Source organism: Diadema antillarum, unplaced genomic scaffold, assembly GCF_040938485.1.
Source record: "Diadema antillarum isolate AM-2024a unplaced genomic scaffold, OU_Dant_1.0 seq00001754_RagTag, whole genome shotgun sequence".
Taxonomy (NCBI): Eukaryota; Metazoa; Echinodermata; class Echinoidea; order Diadematoida; family Diadematidae; genus Diadema; species Diadema antillarum.
In genome coordinates this window covers 468,263-489,835 of record NW_027272436.1, presented here as the reverse complement: position 1 = coordinate 489,835, position 21,573 = coordinate 468,263, and the positions used below count along the sequence as shown (strand labels likewise).

Genomic DNA, 21,573 nt, shown 5'->3' with positions numbered 1-21,573 from the left:
TGCATGGAAGCCGTGTCGAAAAATCGTCACTCATATGGCTCCTAGGAATTGGGCAAGGCAAGCAGACAGACATTACTGATGACCCATACATTGGCAAGCTGCCATTTTTTTGTGATCATCCACGTCAGAGTTGTTGAACATAAGTGCATTTAGAATTTCAACCAGACGATGTAGTTCACATATTGATATACCTGACAGGCTTCTGTGTGTTTGAATCATCCGTCTGAACCTATCAATGGCCTTCCCAAAGAACTAACAGAGCATCGGGTTTGGACCCTCAGAAATATGGAGGATTGGCAACAGAAACAAAATGATAATCTTTAAATGGTGTGGAGTTAGATGAAATCAACACTAGGTACTAATTCTGAACTAAATCCGATAAATACTGAAGTTTATACTCATCATTAGTTAAGATTACAGATAAAGCAGACGACGCTTTCATCATAATTATCATTAAAGATCTCTCTAAGAGGAAAAAGCGCAGTGAACGTGCGAACTGGAGGAGGGGTAGCCGGGTCCGGTCATCTGTTCGCTGCCCATATCTTGGCACCAGTTCATGAAGGTGCTGTAACTAGCCGAGTAGGATGGAGTTAGGTCCACCGCTAGTCCTTGGTAGTGTAGTGAATTCTTGCCATGGCAGGCACCAACCAGAGAATTTACCTGTTGTATTATCACACAAAATAAAATGGCGGGAAGTGAATATCCATATAGGTACTCAAAGTTTGTTTGTTTGTTAATCTTATTCCTTGCAGACCTGACAACGAGATAATCATATTCGTTTTATCTGTCCTAGTCCTATACTAAAGGCATTTCAGCCAAATTTGCACGTGTAATTGATGTTCCTATGTTTTTGGAGCCTAGGACAAGATATTTGATCATTGAGAAACAACTTGCTTTTGAAATCGTTGACATTATTGTTGTTTTAAAGAATTTCGGAGCTGTTACGTATTCTCTTTGTTATTGGTTTTTTTTAGCTTTTCATTTGAGTTTTTTGTTTTACTGAGCGTTTCATTTAATTGTTAAAGACCTGTCTTTGCTGCGGTCAGTTGTCTATATAATGGTCATTTTCAACTCCCTCGAGTGACCACTCTAGACAGATTTTTGATTGTACGAAGTCAATTCAATGAATCGAACACTAAAATGTCTACTGAATGATAACAGTAACGGATGACGATGACGACAATGATGATGATGATGATGATGATATCTATCGTGAATGAAAAATATTGAAAAGAATTATATATATATAATATGGATGATAATGAGAACATTAAGAGAGGGGCACTAAACAGAATGGGGTGATGGGTACAAACGGAGAAAAATAAACAGTAACACTAAGTCTTGAGTGACGTGACATCATACCACCATGGAGTGACCGTCATTGGCGAGACCAAGGATGTAGTTCAGGACACTCTGGCTGAGGCACACTGTACCTCCCGGTGCACTACCCTGGGCGCAGGAATAGCTATTCGGAAGTAGGTATAGAAGTAGCAGGACATTTTATGTACTTAATTATCGGCATTTGAAGACTCGCATACACCACACATTAAAACAAAGAGAAATAAAACGAATTAACAAATTACAGGGGAAAATACCTGAAGCATCATCAACAGAATGACAGCTGATCGACTGTTTGATGAAAATATACCTGAAAGCTTACATAACAATTTGCTTTAAAGCAGTTGACATTTTTCGACGTTATACGAACATATATAATATTATATATATATATACATATAATATTATATATATATATATATATATATATATATATATATATAACTTTAATGTTTAAGTAATTAGCTATTTACCTTTTCTATGCAAGCACTATTTGGATCATAGGTGATCAAGAGGGCTAAGTCGAGGTCCAATTCAGATGGCTCATGTTTGTATCTCTATACGTACCTTCGTGATATTCTAATTGTACTAAGAAATAGTCGCCTTTCGATTTTCTCATCTGTGGCTACAGTTTTATTGATTTAAGTTCGAATAACTTCCCTAATATTCGAATAACTTCCCTAACATTGATAGATCAATTCATGCACTCTGCTCTCCCCTCCCCAACTCTTACACCCCACTCGTTACCCCCCCCCCCCCCCCCCCCCCCCCCCTCCCCCACCCACTAATTCTTCCGAAGCCGGATCAGTTCTCCCATTACCTAGATCTGGTGGCTTTGCAGCCAAGTATTGTGTCGCGAATATTGTTGTAGGGATCGGCGCCGTCACTGACACCGCTCAGGTGCGAGGTCCTGAGCGTTACTTTACCCGCGATGTGGAAGTCAAGGATCTGCTGGGCCAGAGATTTCACCGTGCTGCCGCAGAGATCGCTGCACGGTTCACCCCCTCCGCCGCCTTTTCGCATCATGGAAGAAAGAAGAAAGATATGATATGACAGAAAGAAAGTCTAATTTAATATTGAGGGATTTGCAACGAGGGCGCCTTTAAAAACTAGGAATGTCGCTATGGCGATTGTGTTATAGGAGCTCCTATATCCGCCTCCGCTATAAATAGGCCTACTCTCCCAAGAAGACTACAGTACAACTTGCCAACATGAGAAGACAGTTTCGAATGATTGGCAAATAATCACAATCTGGTAACATATGCAACTTTAAAAATGTGGAATAAAAGTTCAATCTTTAGCATTTTCACTTGACCTTTGACCCTAGTAGTATGGCCAAAATCTTTCCCTACTGACCTCATGACCATCAAATCTTCCCAAGAGAATCCATGACAGTGCAAGACAGGAAATAAATGAAAACGTACATAGGTTCATGACGATACCTTGAGCCGTTTGCTAGATAAAAACGGGGGAAGGGGGAAGGGAAATTTTTAGCATTTTCACTTGACCTTTCACCTTGGCCTCCGACCCCATGGCCCCCAAATCTCCTTACAGAATCTTTATCTGGCGTACTAAGTTTCATAAAAATACTCTCAGGCATTGCATAGAAATGGAGAAAAGAATAAAAATCAGGATATGACATTTGATCTTGATCATGTGCACCCACAAGTAAGGTTGTATGCCCAACTTTGTCCACTCACACAGCACGTAATCGTAACTTAAATTTATATGCCAAAGTTCATTTCGATACCTCAAACGTTGTCCACAAAAGCAAATACGGGCGGACAAATCGAAAACAGAACCCCGAAAACACCTCGCGGCGGGGGCATCAAAAAAGAAGAAAGATAATCGCTAGAGTGTCTACAATCGCTGTGAATGTCTGGCAAGTACTATGACCTAATTCACTGTCACCACTCTAACTGTAAACTTACGTCTAGCCAAATTTGTCTGTTCTTTAAAATGAAAGGGTTTTACATGTCTATACTTTCGTTGTGCTATGACTTCTTCTTCTTCTTCTTCGTTTTGAAGGAGGGTGTAACTAGAATTTAATATCGATCCAATGGAGGATTGATATATTGACTGTTTTATCTTGTTTTGTTATTGTTGCGTTAGTGCTGTGACGCTGGGATGTTTAAGCATGGTCCTTTATGTTGGTTTAATTTGAATGAGAAAAGAAAAAAATATTGGGCCTATGAATATGTTAGGTGCAAGGTGGCAGCATTGTGTGTGTGGGTGGGTGTGTATTTATGCAGACCCAGTGAATGCATTAAAAAACTCAACAACAGAAAAACGCCATTTTCAAAGATTCCAAAGTGTAAAAAGAAATAATAAAATATTTTCAATAATTATACATAAGAACTTTTGTTGAAAAAAAAAATCAAAGCTGTCAAAAATGTTTTAATCATTTTCTTTGTATTTCATTAGAGTCAGTATCAAATATCGCAAGATGTTTGTTAATACATTTTGCACTTAGGCTCTGTATTTAATCTTTACTTCACGCCTTTACTGTATTACGTTAATCATTTTATTTGGGTTTTGTTGTTGTTGTTGTTTCTAGAGCGAATCACGTTTGAAGAATGAAATCAAGAATGAAAATAACGAATGAATGATTATGTGGTAAAGGGAGCGCAATATTCTCACTCCCACACGTCTCCGTTGGCTTGCTGAAGCAGCACTTGATACCGGCTGGTTGGGAGGGACACAGGTTGGAGATGTAGTTGCCATAGGGACACTGCGTTGTGCTGATGCACGAGCCAACCTGACCGTGTGTCGGGTGATTATACGTGGCACACTCCTCGTCAGTGTCCGCTTTATAGCAAAACAATCAGATGAAATAAAGACTTCAAGAAAAAATGGCCTATGTGATTCAAGGTGTCAGCATTGACAAAGTCGAATCTTATCAATACTTAATTAGGCAGTCGAAGTTTCTATTGTGTTATTAGATGGTATACATTAATGAAAAAGATATTCTACTAACTGTGTACTTAAAGGTTTATATGCGGGTATTATACTCAGCAATGATGAACAATTTTTGTAAGGGATAGCCAACAAAAGAAAAATGCTTCTATATTCCATACAGGCGTCACAGTTATATTCAATTCAATTCAATTCATTTATTTTCATTCTCATTTTTCTTCCAACAAAACATAACACAATAAATCAGGAACTATCTAACAAGCATAATTATATGCATTAGAATGTGCGAAACGAAAATTAACAAATAGAGATATACATACATGATTATATCGCCGATCATATAATACGAAATCACATATAAAACTTTTCCGATTTTTTCCCCGAGATTCCCGAAGGAGATTCTTCACGTCGAAGCGGAAGGGGGGGGGGGGGGGACCATATGCCCTTGACCCCCCCCCCATACACACACTTGAAACAAACACAAAAACAGTGACTACCCCTATACACATAGACTGTCTTGCATTAAAAAAAAAGAGTATTGGCCATTACGATGAGAGAATGTTCAAAATGAGTATAGAGTTGAGACTAATAGTTAAGACAAGATGAACAAAAAGCTTGAATTATTTCCCTCAATCTATTACAACATGAAAACTTAGCAGCCACACGCAAACGCTCACTTACCCAGGATTGGCCTACCACCACCACCACCACCACCACCCCCCCCCCCCCCCAAAAAAAAAGACCCAACGATGATTATTGTATTTGCGAATCGCTGTTTTAAGAAGTTTTTAATTATTGCTAGGTCTTGCAGTCGTGAGCCCTGTAATATCAAATATCAGCATTCGATAACCCCTACAAAATAATTATGAGGCTCTCTCTGTTTTTACGTGTCTCGCGTCAATTCAAGTGCAGTCGTAACATATAGAATAAGATAATTTGTTACTTTACCTGTGAAACAGCACTTAACATCATTAGGCTGGCTCGGACAGAGGTTGCTTATATACTTGCTTCCTGGACAAGAACTTGTTGAGATACATTCTCCAACACAGCCGTAGTTTTGGTGGTCGTAGTTGGCACACTCTGGATCAGTGTCCGCGCCTGCGGCAAGTCACATAAAAAAGGGAAAACGAAATATTGAAAAGAAAAAAACACACACAAAGTATTGGTATTAGTTGTGCAAGAGACTGCGAAAGAGGATCCATTCAGGACTGTGTTCGACAAAACAAGAACGACGACAACGACAACAACAACAACAACAACAACAACAACAACAACAAGAGATCTAGATGAATTCGTAACACTTACATGCCAGAGAAATGCACGCTGCAAGGATTACTACAAGCCACGCCATCTTGACGTCTTTGGATCAGGATATCTCTAAAGCTCTTTGCATTAGATCGCCCTTCAACTGGTATCAAGCATTCTTGGAGTACACTCAAAGAGATTGCTATACTAAATGGAGGTCGACTCACTCGAAATTTAACGAGGCCATTTGAAGAGTGACCAGCGCCCTCGCACGGAAGCGCGCATATAGTACAGACCTCCTGCAGCCTAATGCACGTGAGGCAGAGCTTTGAAGTTGATGGCAGATGTCGAAATCACTCTAATTATAAGGAAATTAATAACTGCCTATATACCGTGACATTTCATCAAAGAGATTTATTCCCGACCTGTTCAATGTGATTTGATAAAAGAGGGCTTTCTCTTATGTGTAAACTATGAGCATCAACATGAAGCCAATAATAACCGATCAAACACACTCATACTTTTGATTTTGTGGCTGCACCAAAGAGTGCGTGAGACTCATGAAAGTTTTACTCGTCACAATCTGCTGTTATAAAATTTGTTTTTCGAGCGCAGAAGAAATTTCTATGAATATCAAGTATATTGCAATATGTTAATTTCAATCGCCCCGGATTTAATCATACATTCGGTCCCGTTTCCTTTTCAATATTTTACAAGCAAAAAGAAACGAAACATTTATACAAAGGCCCTATCCCACATCAGGAATTCTCGAACTACAGGATTGGCCGAGAACGTCTCACGTGACTTGAGGTAATTTTACATCGAAAAAAAATGATGTATCGTAATGTCAGACTTCGGTACATTTTTCGCTATCCAAATATTTTGACGTCATTTTTTACGATAACGAGATAGATTAAGTTATCGATTTCTCTACAAAGTGAATCGCAATCGCGACGAGGCTGAGCCAGCTGCGAGCGCCTGCGCGGCACTGGCATTTACTCTGAACATGCACTGTGCACTGTGCGGTAGCTGTGCAGGATGCCGATTGAGCGAATGCGGTAAGTTGATACAATTTAACTTCTATCGTTATTTTTTTTTCTAATTTAGATCTACATTTTCTCTTGTAGAATACCAATCAAATGTGCCATGCACATTTTTTTTTTCGAGGCGCTTGCTAAAATTTTATTTTTCGACCTCTTTAATTTGCAAATGGCGGTGAGCCGTCAGCCCAGGCTTTTAAGTGCGCTCGCGTCCTCTAGTAGTATACAATCTCTTTGAGTATTCAAGATGATTTTTAGCAGGTGGTATCAAGGGTCCCGTTTCCCATCGTGGTATCCTTTGCATAAGTACATATCACATGATTTCGATGTATTGCATGCTATAATGAGTAAAGTTTTCTCGGCAGCACGCAAAATTTAACACCAGCGACATAAAATGGTTTTACATACTATAATCATGAAATGTTTTCTAAAGCTTTGATGGATTCTCTCGTTTTTACACATAGGGTCGTGTTCTAAAGACAGGCATTTCTCATCTTCTTTCGAAACACATTCTTAGTTTTAACCCTGGCAATAATTATAGACAAAATATTTCAAGGGATGTATGGCATAAGGTATTAATATTATCATCATCATCACTGTCGGGATGAAATCATCGCAATGAAGCTACATGTATCTAAAGATAAGGGGCTGACGCTTATTGGCACACAAGAAATAATGTCATTTGTCGATTTAAGTTTATTGATTTCAGAGGGTGTATTCGAAAATTAGAGTTTGAGATTCGATCAGTCTTTAACATTTCATCTTAATCACCAGAAATTTCCTGCCGCAATCAGTAATTCCATTTTTGTATCTCAAGAGGCCTTCAAAACACATTGTGTGACTGAAGTAATACCTGGCTTAACATACTTGCAAAATGTAGCAGTCAGTGTGAACAGACAGATTTGTATAACAAGGAATTATGATGCATACATTTGGTATTTTTTTTGTCAAGTTGGCTCTGAAAGTTTACTAGGAACGTTATCAAAGAGTATTATGAAATAACAAGCAAGCGTTTTAGCACAATGATTCCATTTCCATATAAAAGGCTAAGATATATCAGACCATCTGTCACATAGTATTCTACGTGGTCGTTACTTTCCATCAGTATGAGCATGTCACACTCCTAAAGAATTCATAGATAAAGGACTTTTGCTTGATTGCTATATGCCTGCCTGAAGATTACATAGATTATACAATTACAACAGGACACTGGTTACGAAACCTGGGTCCCGTTTCATAAAACTTGCTATCAGTAACACCTCCAACATTTATGCGACAAATTTGCTCCCGGCCAATCAGATGCAAGGATTTCAGTAGCTTTTAACCACTATATCGTAACTTGTCACTGATAGCAACGTTTATGAAAACAGGCCAGGTCGATGAACGCACACGCCCATCATCTGCTGTTTCCATGGTGAGGAAATGAAGGCAAGGAATAAGACGTGTGAGATGTCCTCAATAAATTACGAGATAACCAAAGCACTGCCACCAACCGAACCATCCCTCACCTGACGAAAATTATATAATTTTATCTTTCTTTGGTCTCTTGAAGCTAAAACGATATATGAAATAGATAACAAAGGCGTCAACAACTGTTTTATTCCCATATCGTGTTATTTCATAAGTCCAGGAGTGAACTATGTACAGACTTTTAGGGTGCCTTATCTTTACGCGAATAAACGGATTATGTCACGTCGACGTTTTAAAGTCGGAATTCCTGAAATTGTAAAACTGAATACATACATGCAGGGGACGCGTCAATTACTGCATGATGAAAAGTAAAATTCTCGCTTCAATCGCTGACTTTCCCCGGTTCCCCTTCTTAGATCTGTGGAAAAACATTGTAATCATAATAATGTTCAAATGATTATCAATACATTGGGTCCATATAGTCTCTTCATTTTTTTTTTAAATACTGATGTTAAAGGGATGGTACTAGTATTGGTTGAGACGAGGATTCAATTTTCAACTTCTTTGCATGATACTTCGAAACCACTACACACTAAAAAATAGGAGAGCAAATATGTACCCCTAGAGGTACAGATGCTTGTCGCTATACAAGGAACCCTAGCGGTACTTATATGTACCCCATACAGGGGTACATATAAGTACCCCTGCCTTGGGTACTTATATGTACCTCTAGGGTACAGATTGTGTACCCCTGTATGGGGTACAGATGAGTACCCCTGCATAGGGTACAGATGAGTACCTCTAGGGTTCCTTGTATAGCGACAAGCATCTGTACCCTTACCGGTACATATTTGCACTCCTTTTTTCGTGTGTATGTGACTGTCTAAGTAAACAATATGACACACACACACAAACACGTACACAAACACGCACACAAACACGCACACAAACACAGGCATGCAATCTATGAGAGTAAGTTTACAGCATACAACTGTATGTATAAGACATGCTAAGGTGTTTTTCCTTGATATATACAAATTACACGCTTTATTTCCTGGAAACTATAACAAAGCAAAAGCATCCACGTGTTGATATTGCACTACAAACACAGAGGACTATACATACGAATAAGGTTGTTGCATGAAAAAATAATACATGTACATGATGTAGTAGTGCACTGTACCAATATGTTGCCATTTTTGTGAATTTGTGAATCATTTTTGGTTTGCAAATTTGACAAGCAAAATTCTCACCAAGCGCTATACTGGGGTATAATATTTAGTGCATTTAAGAGGGTCTCAGTGTCAATTTACGAAAACAAAATCTTGTGACAATACCTGTGACCTTCTCATTCACAAAAATATATATGTATGCAAAGACGAACAGCTTATGCAGTACATGTAGTTGAGACTGTTTATCTTTGGCACAATGTACAACAGTGTAGGTGCCTACAGGAATACATAGAATTGCACAACCAAAAAAATATGTCATAAATACACTCAAATACTAAGATTACACAGCCATGAAATCCATATAATGCTTTAAATTCACATTTTCATAATTTCTCATCAATCATAAAGTTGGTTTGAAGAACACCTTTCACTTGTCCACACATTGAACATCCTACATTATCATATCAAACGAAATATCACTTGATTTAATTTGTTGGTAAATCACTTCAGTTACTTAACTTATAGAAACAGCTGTTCATAATCTTCAAATCACAGGTAAATCTGTGACAGAAAAACACTGTAGCACTAATAGGTAAATATGGAACGAAATTTGGCATCAAAATAGCAAAATGAAATAAGTATATCAGAATTGCTCTGAATTAAGAAGGGTTTTGTTTTTGAATTTTGAAATGGCCTTTTTATTCCTTTACCTTTGAATTTCAAGAGATATGGAATAAAACTAGAAATGTTGCTATGGTAAGTGGTATGTATCCACCATAATGCATGCTTCTCCCAATAGGTCTATGTTACGTCTGGATGAGTGACGACAGTTTCACATAAGTGGCAAAATAGTAAAATGACAAATGTCACAAATGTCACAAATGTGTTGAGTGTTTACTTTCCTTAAACTAATTTTAATTGGATAATAGCTAAGAGAGAGACTTATAGTCTAAGAAAGCAGGTATTTGGGGATTGAAGAAAGTTCTTTGCTTTCATAATGCACATGAACCGATTTTATGTCCCATGTGTATATCCACTTCTTCGCAGTAACAGATACCTACTGTCAATACACTGTAAATGTCTACCTTTGCTCATCAAATTTCCTCTTACTCTGTCACGATGAAAACTACGTTCAACTTGATGCATTATAACAAAATGTACAGTGAGTTTTGATTCAACCAAAGTGATACCCCTTGCTCTTCACACAAGAAACACATTTGTATCTCTGAAAAAGTAAACAGATTATGCACCATTGACAAATGGGTAGGCCATAGATATGAATTGGATGGTGGTAGTAGACATACTGCATGTACATGTATTATTATCGCACTGTTTGCACCATCAATTATATTTCAAAGTAAGATATTTCTTCCTATAGAACACAATTTCATACACTTGTGCATTTAGTGAAAGAGATTATCTTCATCATGTAAAAGCACACTGGTCATATCATAATGCATCAAATCCATGTAGTGAGTGCTTGTTTTGCACGCTGCATAAATACAGCTTTATATCCAACTGGAGAGAAGATGTGTGAACCCGCTGAAAAGTCCCGAGTATACTGAGGCAAATGTCTATGGAAAATGCGTGTTGTATCAAACTCAAAACGTCCTCAATGGGTTAACATGGTCTTCTCTATCAGTTCACCACTGAAGAGTAACTTTTGGACGAGGATCACATAAATTAGTTTTGACCATCAGGCTAAATCTAATGGCAATCTCCTTATAGTACTCCCATCGGTTGAGGTAATCTCACTATGCACAACACCGCCCACTGGCACTGGTAAAACAGTCCAGGACTCAATCACCGTTGGACCAGTAATTTTTCAGGAATGGACCAGTAAAAATGGACAAACTGGGTTACCTACTGGTCAAACAGATGGATATGGCCAGTAAAACAAAAAATGGGTTAGTGTGCAGCCATGTCATGCAAACCATTTAATTGTCTACTCATGTCTTGCACACCACAGGTACTATGTATATCAATCTGTTCGAACATACATAACACACTGCTGAAATGTAATGAATGCTGTCAGGGAAATGAATAACTTACAATGTAGCTGAATATCGCTAGATCCACGCAAGGTCAACTAAAGCAAGGTTGGTTGCACTTCATATTCATTCTAAATAAGAAAATATAGATTTAGAAACAGCAGTGGCAATTACAGGAATATTAATGAAAGTAAAGCTCATGCTCGTGTATTTGATGTAGATTACTGGGAAACATGTAAGATCCTATTGTACATAGAAGCTATGTGGAAGTTTGTGTTTTGCTTTTGTGTGAGCTTGGAGATCTAACTTCAATATAAGTAAAGAGAGGGCAGGTGTAGAACCCAAAGTAACCAAATCCTCACCATGTTACTAGCAATGTAAAAACCTCAAGAGTGATTCAATTTTCCATTAACATCTGAACCTTTAGAATTTCTTGTCTCTCCTTTGGCTGTAACACATACACTGCAGTCAACCTATAATTTTGTATGGTAAGCACTCAGGATTAGTATCATTTTTAGTGAACTGCTTCAGTTGCCAATATTCCTGTATCAAGTTAGTAGGCTCTGCCTGCAAAGAATATGTACACTACAAACACATTATTGTCAAATTTTTCAATTGATACTGCATCTGGTGCATATGTACATGAGTACCTCAAACGGGCAAGGCAAACTATGATTTGCAATGAATTCAAGCAACATATTAAAAGATTTCCTTGCTCGTAACTATGATGGAAATCACATTTTAACCTTACAGTGTTAAGAGGCCAGAGACGTACAATCACTGTAAGCAGCAAAACAAGAACCGTATTTAAGGATATTCTTATAACTTCAAGTTAACACACATGAGACATTAAAGCTCTAAATGAGAATTTGTTGCCTAAATTCAGCTGAGGTAAAAGGTTTCTGTCCTATCAATGGGCCAGAAGAAGTAAAACCACCGTGAATTTATTGGGATATAACGTTATCAACTTTCTTATCTTAAGAACGAGATGCTGGAAATATTCAAAGCAATTTCCAGAATTGACCTGAATATATGGGATATTTAAGTTGATCAATCTTTGTACCTTGAATGGTAATTACTTGGAATATCCTAATCTTGTGAGAGAGGTTTGGATGAAATATTGGTGCGCTCTTCGTGTTGGGCTATTCCAGCCCAAATGTGCACTACACAGCCAAAGTTGAAGCAATCCCTGCAGAAATGTTGGTGCAGGTGCAGAGAACTGTTCCTTCCACCTCCACGAGAAGGCCATCTGGTGCAAAAGGAATCCCACATATTACTAATAGCGACTTTCTGATTTTGTGACACAGCCACCTTTCTTGTACAAGAGTGGTTCCAGATTGCTACAGTCCGTTTGTCACATCTGGGATGATATCGCCCATTTTGATTTTCAGTGCACGTCGTTCACTACGTACTGCTACGACGTCATGGCTCCCTTTCCTCCAACAGGCTGGCGAGTGGTTGCACTAAGCGATGACATCACTCATGTTCTGAATATAGGTGGCAATGAAATCCTTGGCAGACGCGTTTGCGATTCAGGCCTGGGATGTACTGGAGAACATGAAAGTACGTATGCACAATTCCTCAAAACAACGTCATTACCTCGATGTCGACAGTCAGGAGGTGAAATGGATTTGGATTTGGTCCTGCAGGTTCCTGGACAAATAGTGAGAAATGAATTTACAACAAATTTGTTAATAACAACAAACAAACTTTTCTTCACATTTTATCTAGTGCCATCAAAAGTGCAACATTCAAAAACATTATATTATCAGTTAGTTTCAAACCCCGGTTGACATTGAAAATATTACTACATGTATTATCTATGCTCAAAGTAACCATCACCTTTTATATTATTTGAGGTTGATGTGAAAAAAAGAAGAAGCAGCATAATTGCAAAACTTATCAAATTTGCTTCAATGATATCTATCAACCTTTCTTTTTTTTTTTTTTTTTTTTTGGGGGGGGGGGGGGCAAATAATTAACTTACAACTCTATAAACATTTACTTTCCACAAAACATTTGGAATGTACCAAAAGCTCTTCTTATTTTGTGACAAAATATCCAATCAAATATGGACTCATTCCCTTTCAAATCATATTTCACTTTACACAAACCTGTGGTATTACAGCCAGGGTCTTCCATGATGGGTGCCCTTTTGATGAGAGTCCTTCCAGCTTCAGAGTATTGTAAGGGTGAAGAGAACCTAAGTGTGAATCTATGGACAGGAAAAAAAAGAAAACAGGAAAAAAGGGGACAGTTTACCTTATTTGAGATAAAGGAATTGGTCACTTTATCTGATTGATAATTCATAGGAATTACCATCATGTCATATACATCCTACTGTACATATACAGTGGACTCCCGTTAATAACGAAGTCCTCGGGACCGGCAGTTTTCTTTCTTTATATCGGAATTTCGTTATAACCGAACAAAGAAACAATATACATAGAGTGGATGAGATTGCAGCCCAAATTTTTACTTCGTTATAACCGGATAGCACTGTAATAGGAAAATCATTGCTTACGATACTTGCAAAGTCATTCTTTCTGCAAAGGTCTTGTAAGAATAACAGTAATTCACAGCCTGTCATGGACCGCACATACCACATATCTTGCCACTTGTTCACTGATGCTACATCCAGCAGTCATGGGGCCATCATGTCACTGCCACACAATCAGTAGTAGCCCTACCCAAAAATGGACATGCATCTTCTGGTGTTACAAGTCACAATTTATCAAATGATAGTATGACCCAGGGCTGAAGTCATGTAACTACGTGTACATCATGTAGTATTGTGCTCTGCATGGTTCTTTCCCGTTTTAACTACAGTACTTATGTGTCATTAAAAGACTTACCATTACCAAGTATGCTTGATAACGTCCTTGAAGAGTTCTTGAATAATCTTTGCTCTCCACTGACTTCCAGATGGTTAGAAGAGATGCATTCCTCTCCTTTGTCACATCCATTCACAAGTGACATGAAGTAATCCACAGCTTGGTAGTGAAACAACTGCATTAGGAACTGCTTGTCTAAATAACAATAACAACAAAAAAAAAGAAATGTGTAAATGGTAGCACTAATGTGAGGTTTAGGTCTTACATCAGTTTATTGTACCGTGGTAAGTATTTATTGCCTTGTAAATTCAGAAAGGGAAAATGTTTGGGTCACACCTGCTTCCAATAAGAATAAAAGTTTGTGAAGGTAGGAATACACTGATGAATATTGCAAGTGACATCAACAATAGGTTCATAAATTTTACTGGAATGGGTAAACTGCCAAGTGTCTCGAGTATTGATGACATGATCTAAATAGCAGTAGCAACACAGCTAGACTGGGATGTTCTACACTGTCTTCTCAAAAAGGCCATCATAAATCCATAAAAAGAACATCTAAAACTACAGTGAATATTGGTAACTATACACAGCCCTGTCACTGTACAGAAGTCACAACAGGCATGCTTCACATGACGTCTGGTTGGGCTAGGGATGGGGAGACATTATGAGTACACTCTGTGATTTTTAGGACAGTATCAGCTTTTAAGTCAATGAACTTATATTCCCTTTTACATGCCATGTTACAATTGTGTTGACTGTATCCATGGGAATGAAGGCCTATCAATGCATACGCAGAATGAAATTTCATTGAATGGAAGATCTTTACACTCTTGGCACAGTCAGCATTTGGATTTATATTTCAATTACAAATATATCATCCAGTCATCAGACTCTGTATATCTTAGAAGTTAGACTATTAATACATTGTATTAGAGATCTACCAGTCTATGTAGTTGACCAGACATTACTTACATGTAGTCTTGGTCTGCCTTGTGACCATCCGGCTTATTAATTCCGATTACAATAGAATCTATAGACCCTATTATAAAAGTTTGAACTCAATCGGCCATGGGAAAATGATAAGATAAGGTGATTAATAGACTAACTTGTTAAGACAGTGCAATTCACTTGATTCAGTGTGGTTCACTTGATTAAATCAGGGGTGGGTACAGGAATTCCGTAAAGGGGAGGGGTCTTTACAAAATCAAATGGGAGATGCAGGCTCCCCCCCCCCCCCCCATTATTTAACTTATTATTTCTTTGTTTTGGTTCAATCTAACAAAGAGGGAGCAGGCGCCCGGTGCACCCCCCTCTGGATCCGCCCTTTCAATGGTAAATTAAATTCAAACGGCCACGCGTTGTATGTGTATGACGCGTAAACCAAAGGTATCCTGTAGTCTGTGGTCTATGTTGGATGTCACACACTGGGCTATCGAAACGCAATTTTATGAGGGTTACAAGGAACTCTTTCTGTAGAGGGATGCAACTGTCTAACCTTACCATCTAAAGCAGCCCAGTAACAGCACAAACCATTGCTGCCTTTCAAGATGCTCCCCTTCCACTCAAACCAGCGATTGGAAGAATAAATTTTAAAAAGCCTCCTGTTGGGAGACAGGATGCTGCAATTCATGAGTATTTTTTGACTCTCACATGGAACACATGTTTTGGTGCCCATGTTTTAATCGTATATCTTGCTTGGTATAACTTGCGCACCATCACATACAGTGACATACACTAGAGCTCTACTGCCACTGCACAACCCTAACCCCTGGGCGCTCCTTGTACGGTACACATTTATTCTCGCGTTGGGGCTGGTCGTAGTTAGCACTACTATTCAGTACAGTGCAGTGTGTACGCTATGCGTATGGGGCAGCTGGTCGCAGTTACGTGTAGGAAGTTAACAGTAACACTGCACCATTGTACTGTATACTAGTAGTTTGGCTGTAATGTAATTGTTGGGACTGTAGACAACATTTCGACAAACAGGCCTTAGAACTGTTAGTGGTCTAGACACTATATATACAAAGAACATTCTAGCTAACAATGTCTTTAGATCCTCAGACAGACTCTTTGTAAGTCCGTTGTGATCCGTCATGATCATGCACTCACTCACCGTGACATTACGAGAAGTGGTCAACACGTCTTGTCCAGTGTCGAAGTTGTGCATGCATCAGTTAATGGTCTTCTGTCGACTGCGTGCTTGAATTGAAGATCCTTGCAGTTGCACGTTTTGTACTAGACAGAAAGATCCGTCTGTCCGGAGGACTCTTTTATATTTTGCCATTAACGCTGTCCTCCGTAGACAGACGGAAGGTTGCAGTACCCATTGCTGTGTGGATGTTCTTAACCACTGTCTCTATGGAAAATTGGGTGAGGTACCTCACCCTTCTCGATTGCGTCTAATTCACGGCCCTAGGTCGGCAAATTTAAGCTTGTATGGTGAATTTATTTTTTTAAGAATACGTTACACTCACCAGATTCATGAATAATCCAACATTTTAGGAGAATTTTCAACGTAAAACACAGCCTGTCGCGTCGTCACATTCAAACTGCAGAAACATACACTATGAATCTATTAGCCAATCACATGTGAGGTAGTTTCTACGTGTTTGTTTTACTAAAACACGTACCTCGCATGTGATTGGCTTAGCAATTGTTATAGATTCAAAATGGCGACTTACTGCTCGCGAACGGCGATGTTGCGATATCGATAAAATTTCTGCATTATAACCGAGGTTGTGTGAGTATTTCGATTGCACAATGTGAGAAATTTATCCCAAATATTGCTGCATAATGTGTCATGTCATGTCATACTTGTTTGAATGTAAAAAAGCTGTCTGAAATTTGGTTTATCGTAACGTTTGATCTGTGCGCGACTACTCCACACAGGAGCCGCAATCATTGACTTCGGTCTGTATACGGAGGGGATCCGTGAAGCCAGACCCAGTCTCCGCGGAACATTCCCCGACGGACAGATACAGACCGATCTTTCGGTCAAGTTTTGTACCAGCTGAAGCGCGATAATAAATGTTTAATCTCGCTAGTTAGCTTGATGATCGGCACATTTTGTTGCTCGTGGTTACATTCGGTTACGTGTAAGCTGTATGCAACGCGATCATCCTGCGTGAAAACCTACCGCTCGGCGACAAGTCGTCGCCGCTCCAGATATTTGAATGAGTGGCCAACTTAGCGAGTTGTACAGATGAGGAAAAAAAGAATAACTAAAATAATCATACGTAAATTCTTAAGTAAATATATCATGAAAGATTATTTTGTAAATATTTTTAGGAATTATTTATGTAATTACATTAATTAATTGAGTATATCATTTAGAAAATAACGCTGGTTTTTGATAATCGCAGGAATTGATTTCCTTCTTTTCGCTTATTGGTCAACCAGTTAGGCGGTAGGTATTCTCGTTATCAGAACGTGAATTTAACAACCGTAAAGCCCCCGAAAAAAACATTTCCAAGATTGCAGGTGTATTGACAATTTGTCTTAAAACACGGTACTTGCAAGTTTTAGGTATACCGAAATATGCAAAATGTGTACTTTGACATAACCGTTGTATCCACTACCAAGATGTAATGTAACATGTACATGCATAATTGGTCTTTGTGTCAAGACTATTCACTGTACCGACAAGTAGGAACACCTACCCTCAAGGATGCCTACCCGTTCGCGTACCGACGAGTACCCCTAGACGAACTTACTTGCTCACAAGCCCGATACGGGTACGCAGGCGGAAACGCCTACCCCAATTGTACCGCTAGTTTTTAGTGTGTATGAAATGTTAAAGAGCGTACAATTCTAAAAGGAATTCAAAGTTTATATGATGAAAATCAGGTTTGAAATGGCTGTGATATCCAAAAACGATGCGAAACAAAGGGATCCTAATAAAAGGTGGGTCCCGCCTTTTATTAAGATCACTTTGTTTTGGATATCTCAGCCATTTCAATACCAATTTTCATCTATCAAACTTTGAATCTTACTTAGACTATGCCGTTTCATATTTCATGAGAGGTTTCTCATTATCTTAAAAAAAACAAACAAACAAACAAAACGTTGGAAACCTGAACCCCAATCTTAACGGAAACTGTACCATCTCTTTAACGCTTCCAGTTGGGTATTAATGTACTTCTTGTGATCTACTTGGAATTCGCTAGTGTACGTTGTTATTGTTTTTGTTATGCCTCTCCCTTTTGCACTTTTCTTCATCGCCTTGTAAGAATTACACTATAAGAAGCGAGGCAGTCGAATGCAATTCGTTTCAATTTCCCACTTCACAACGGTGGTGTTTTTTTTTTCAACAAGCTAAGTTTATCATCCTCCAACTACTTGAATGGTACAGACATCCTTCCCAGGATAACGTTCCTTTAATGTTTCCTTTGAGTTTTAACCCCTTCCGTGTCAGGGACTTTGGACAGTGTGCATTAACGCTGTGGCGTTTTCTGTGTTCTCAAAGAACGCAAAGGGGTTTAATGTCGCTGATGACTAGGATGAAAGCTGTTTAAACGAATTTTTAGGTGTCCTTTTTGTTTATTTGTTTGTTTGTTTGTTTTTTCTGCGAATGAGTTACAGGATATCTTGAGCTTCTGCCGAGAGGACGAGCTACTAGAATGTCTATTTGTACATAATATCATGTAAGAGTGCTCTTGATTACTGACAAAACCAGAGAAGCAACGTTTTCGCAACTCGTCGCATTTTCATGGTGACAGGTCATATTTCATGGGAGAAAATAAGCTGTGAAGGTTCTGTTACTTCTTGAAGACCGCAGTAAAGTCTCTGTATAAGGCCCTGCTGCTGTAGAATTCGCAAGCGAAGTGCATGATCAGAGAAGAATTATCATTATCATAATAACTGTTGCTCTTGTTGTTATTATCATTATTGATATCATAATTTATATTTGTTATGATAATGATGATGATGATGATGATGATTATCATTATCATTTTCATTATCATTATCATTATCATTATTATCGTTATGACTATCATTATCGTTACCATTATCAATACATTCACATACAATCAAAGAGGCCGTGTCAGCCTGGAAGAGACAGAATTTCTAGAAATTTCGTGCCACGTATCAGTCTTTGCAGGGTCCATCTTATTTTCCTTGGATATGGTGTAATAGGGCAAAGAGCATAATTTATCGCACTATTATCTGATAGCAAGTCTAAACTATGAGATGAAGTTTACCCAGCTGCTGCTCTATCGTGATACAGAAGAAGGTTGTTGGCACGAATATGGATAGATATCAATTATTCAGGAGAGTATGGTGGATATTCACGAGACACTTGCACGCATGTCCTCCCATCCCACCCCCTTCACAAAGTATGCAGAGAGAAAAACAAACAAACAAACAAAGTCTGAACAAGAAGGGCAAGGCTGTATAGAATAGAGAATGGCAGAGTGGCATTAAAGCACCTAATATTACCTGTGTTGAAGAACAGGTTCACTGTAATATACCCATGTGGATTGAGATCAATGCAGCAATATAAGTAAAACACATCAGTGAAAGTTTGAAGCAAATCGGACAATCCATCAAAAAGTTATGAATTCTTAAAATTTCTGTGCAGTCACTTTACTGGATGAGAAGACTTCTACAGTTGGTGATGTTACACGCGTAGAACGATATAAAGAAAATGTAAAGAGAATTCCACAAAATTTCACTTTTTGAAGAAAAAAAGTATACATTCCGCCAACTTGTAACTGACATATGATGTTGGAGGTGGAAAAATGAATGAATTATGTTAAAGGTAATAATTACTTCCCCCTGCCGTCTGAAAGAGGCAAGTAATGTGCTCTTTTGTTATGTGAGGAAAGTAGAAATATGTAGAATTTTCTTTATATCTTCTTTATATCGTTCTATACATTACATGACATCACAAGTTGTAGTAGTCTTTACATCCAGCGATCGCGGAAATGAAACTTCAAAAATTCATAACTTTTGAACGAATTGCCAGCTTTTACTAAAATTTTCACAAATGTGTTTTACTAATATTGTTGCATTCTTTCTATCCACATGTTCATGAAGGTGAACTTGTCCTTAACATCTATAGCCGAATTGAAAAGTACTGATCTGATATGATACACACACACACACACACTCACAAACAAGGTTTTCTTTAGTTGTGAGTTTCTTCAATTGGTCTCCGTCTACAAATTAAATTTGTTAAGATCGCAACTGCTGATCTGTAAATAACAAATTTACAGATTAGCAGTTGTGATCTTAACAAACATAACAAACTTACACCAATTTGTAGAGGGAGACAAATTGAAGAAACTCACAACTAAACCTTCAACCCTCTGAATAATATCTTTCTTTCAAGGTCTTCTTTATACAGAGTAGCCTCTGCAGTGTTGCCACTGCTCTACCAGAGGGCTTTTCCATTATCATTACCCTATAGCGTTGGCAGGGTAAGTATAATTGTATGAGATTATGTACATTATTATTGTATACATATAAAGCATGATCAATTACATGGACAAAGTCACGAGTACGTCTCAAGTATTTCTATCACACCGTGAATGAAATAAAATCGACAAAGACTTCAGGTTCATGCCAATCAAGGGCTGAGTAATGATAGAAAAGTTTGTGTGCAAAAGTATTCAGCCACCTTCACTTTAAAGTTTTCCATTGGACACCAGTTATCATACAAAAGACATCAAAGGCATATCACACTGATGTCGTTTAATATCTTAAACACAGCAGCGAAAGGTAATGTGATAATGAAAACATAAACAGTATTTTCGCTTCTGAAATCAAGGCGTCTGGTCAGACTAAAGTGCCAATGATGATCATGTCTGTATTTCATATACAGCCCATTTTATGACCTTATGATATCTTTCGTCAAAGCCTTTTACAGCCAGAGTTAAACAATCAACAAAGTAATTATCTATTCAGAAAATTCTTCAAAGCACCGCTGAATACAACAGGGGAGATTATTCAATCGTCCTTCATGAATGGGGAAAGATAAAAACCTGAATAAATCAGTTTTAAGCGAGCGAGAGTGAGAGTTTGGGCTTCATTTCATTTCATTTCATTTCATTTCATTTATTTCATTTCCAACAACATTTTCATACACAAAATAACATAACATCAATGCAATGTAGTAACAAAGAAAAATGCGTGAAGTTGACAATACTACGCATCACAAAAGCAAAGAAAACAATGAAAATTGAATTGAAACTAAAGTTGCAGGAAACAACATGGCGGTGGGGGACCTGGCTGTTTTAGGAACTCACCCAAAATTCGGTCGGGCTCAATACTCACAATGACTCTAAAAGCATAAATGCAATATTTCAAAAAGGGATAATGAATGAGATTATACTGACATCAATAACCCCTCCCGAATATCACACATTTGTCATATATATAGTGATAATTTCCTTTCTCAATCTTGCTCAGAATGTACCCCTGTCTAACAAAGTAATTTAAGAAACAATTACAGAAATTTTTAGGTACATACCGAATCAGAAAGCTACATTTCTTCAATGTTCAACCCTACACGTGCAAGGAGTAGATGATAGACATTAATTTTCTTTTAAGTTTGACAGATTAAAAGACCCCATACCACGATAATATTGGGAACAATCCTCGAATAAATGTACAATTTATCGTT

The 21,573-nt window shown here is 38.1% G+C and overlaps 1 protein-coding gene and 1 long non-coding RNA gene across 2 annotated transcripts; both read right to left on the bottom strand.

Moving 5' to 3' along the window:
- Window positions 1-465: 465 nt before the first annotated feature.
- LOC139712061 (uncharacterized) lies at window positions 466-12,361 on the bottom strand. Its single transcript, XM_071623897.1, has 7 exons — window positions 12,280-12,361; window positions 10,896-10,919; window positions 5,203-5,352; window positions 3,979-4,146; window positions 2,159-2,351; window positions 1,363-1,465; window positions 466-660 (listed from the first exon to the last, which is right to left on the bottom strand). The coding sequence occupies exons 1-7, from the start codon at window positions 12,359-12,361 to the stop codon at window positions 466-468; spliced, it is 915 nt and encodes a 304-aa protein (XP_071479998.1).
- Window positions 12,362-12,692: 331 nt separating this feature from the next.
- Window positions 12,693-14,128, bottom strand: LOC139712074 (uncharacterized). The gene is made up of 3 exons (XR_011709554.1): window positions 13,968-14,128; window positions 13,227-13,327; window positions 12,693-12,765 (listed from the first exon to the last, which is right to left on the bottom strand). It is a non-coding gene; the product is annotated as an uncharacterized lncRNA (long non-coding RNA).
- Between the last annotated feature and the right edge of the window lie 7,445 nt (window positions 14,129-21,573).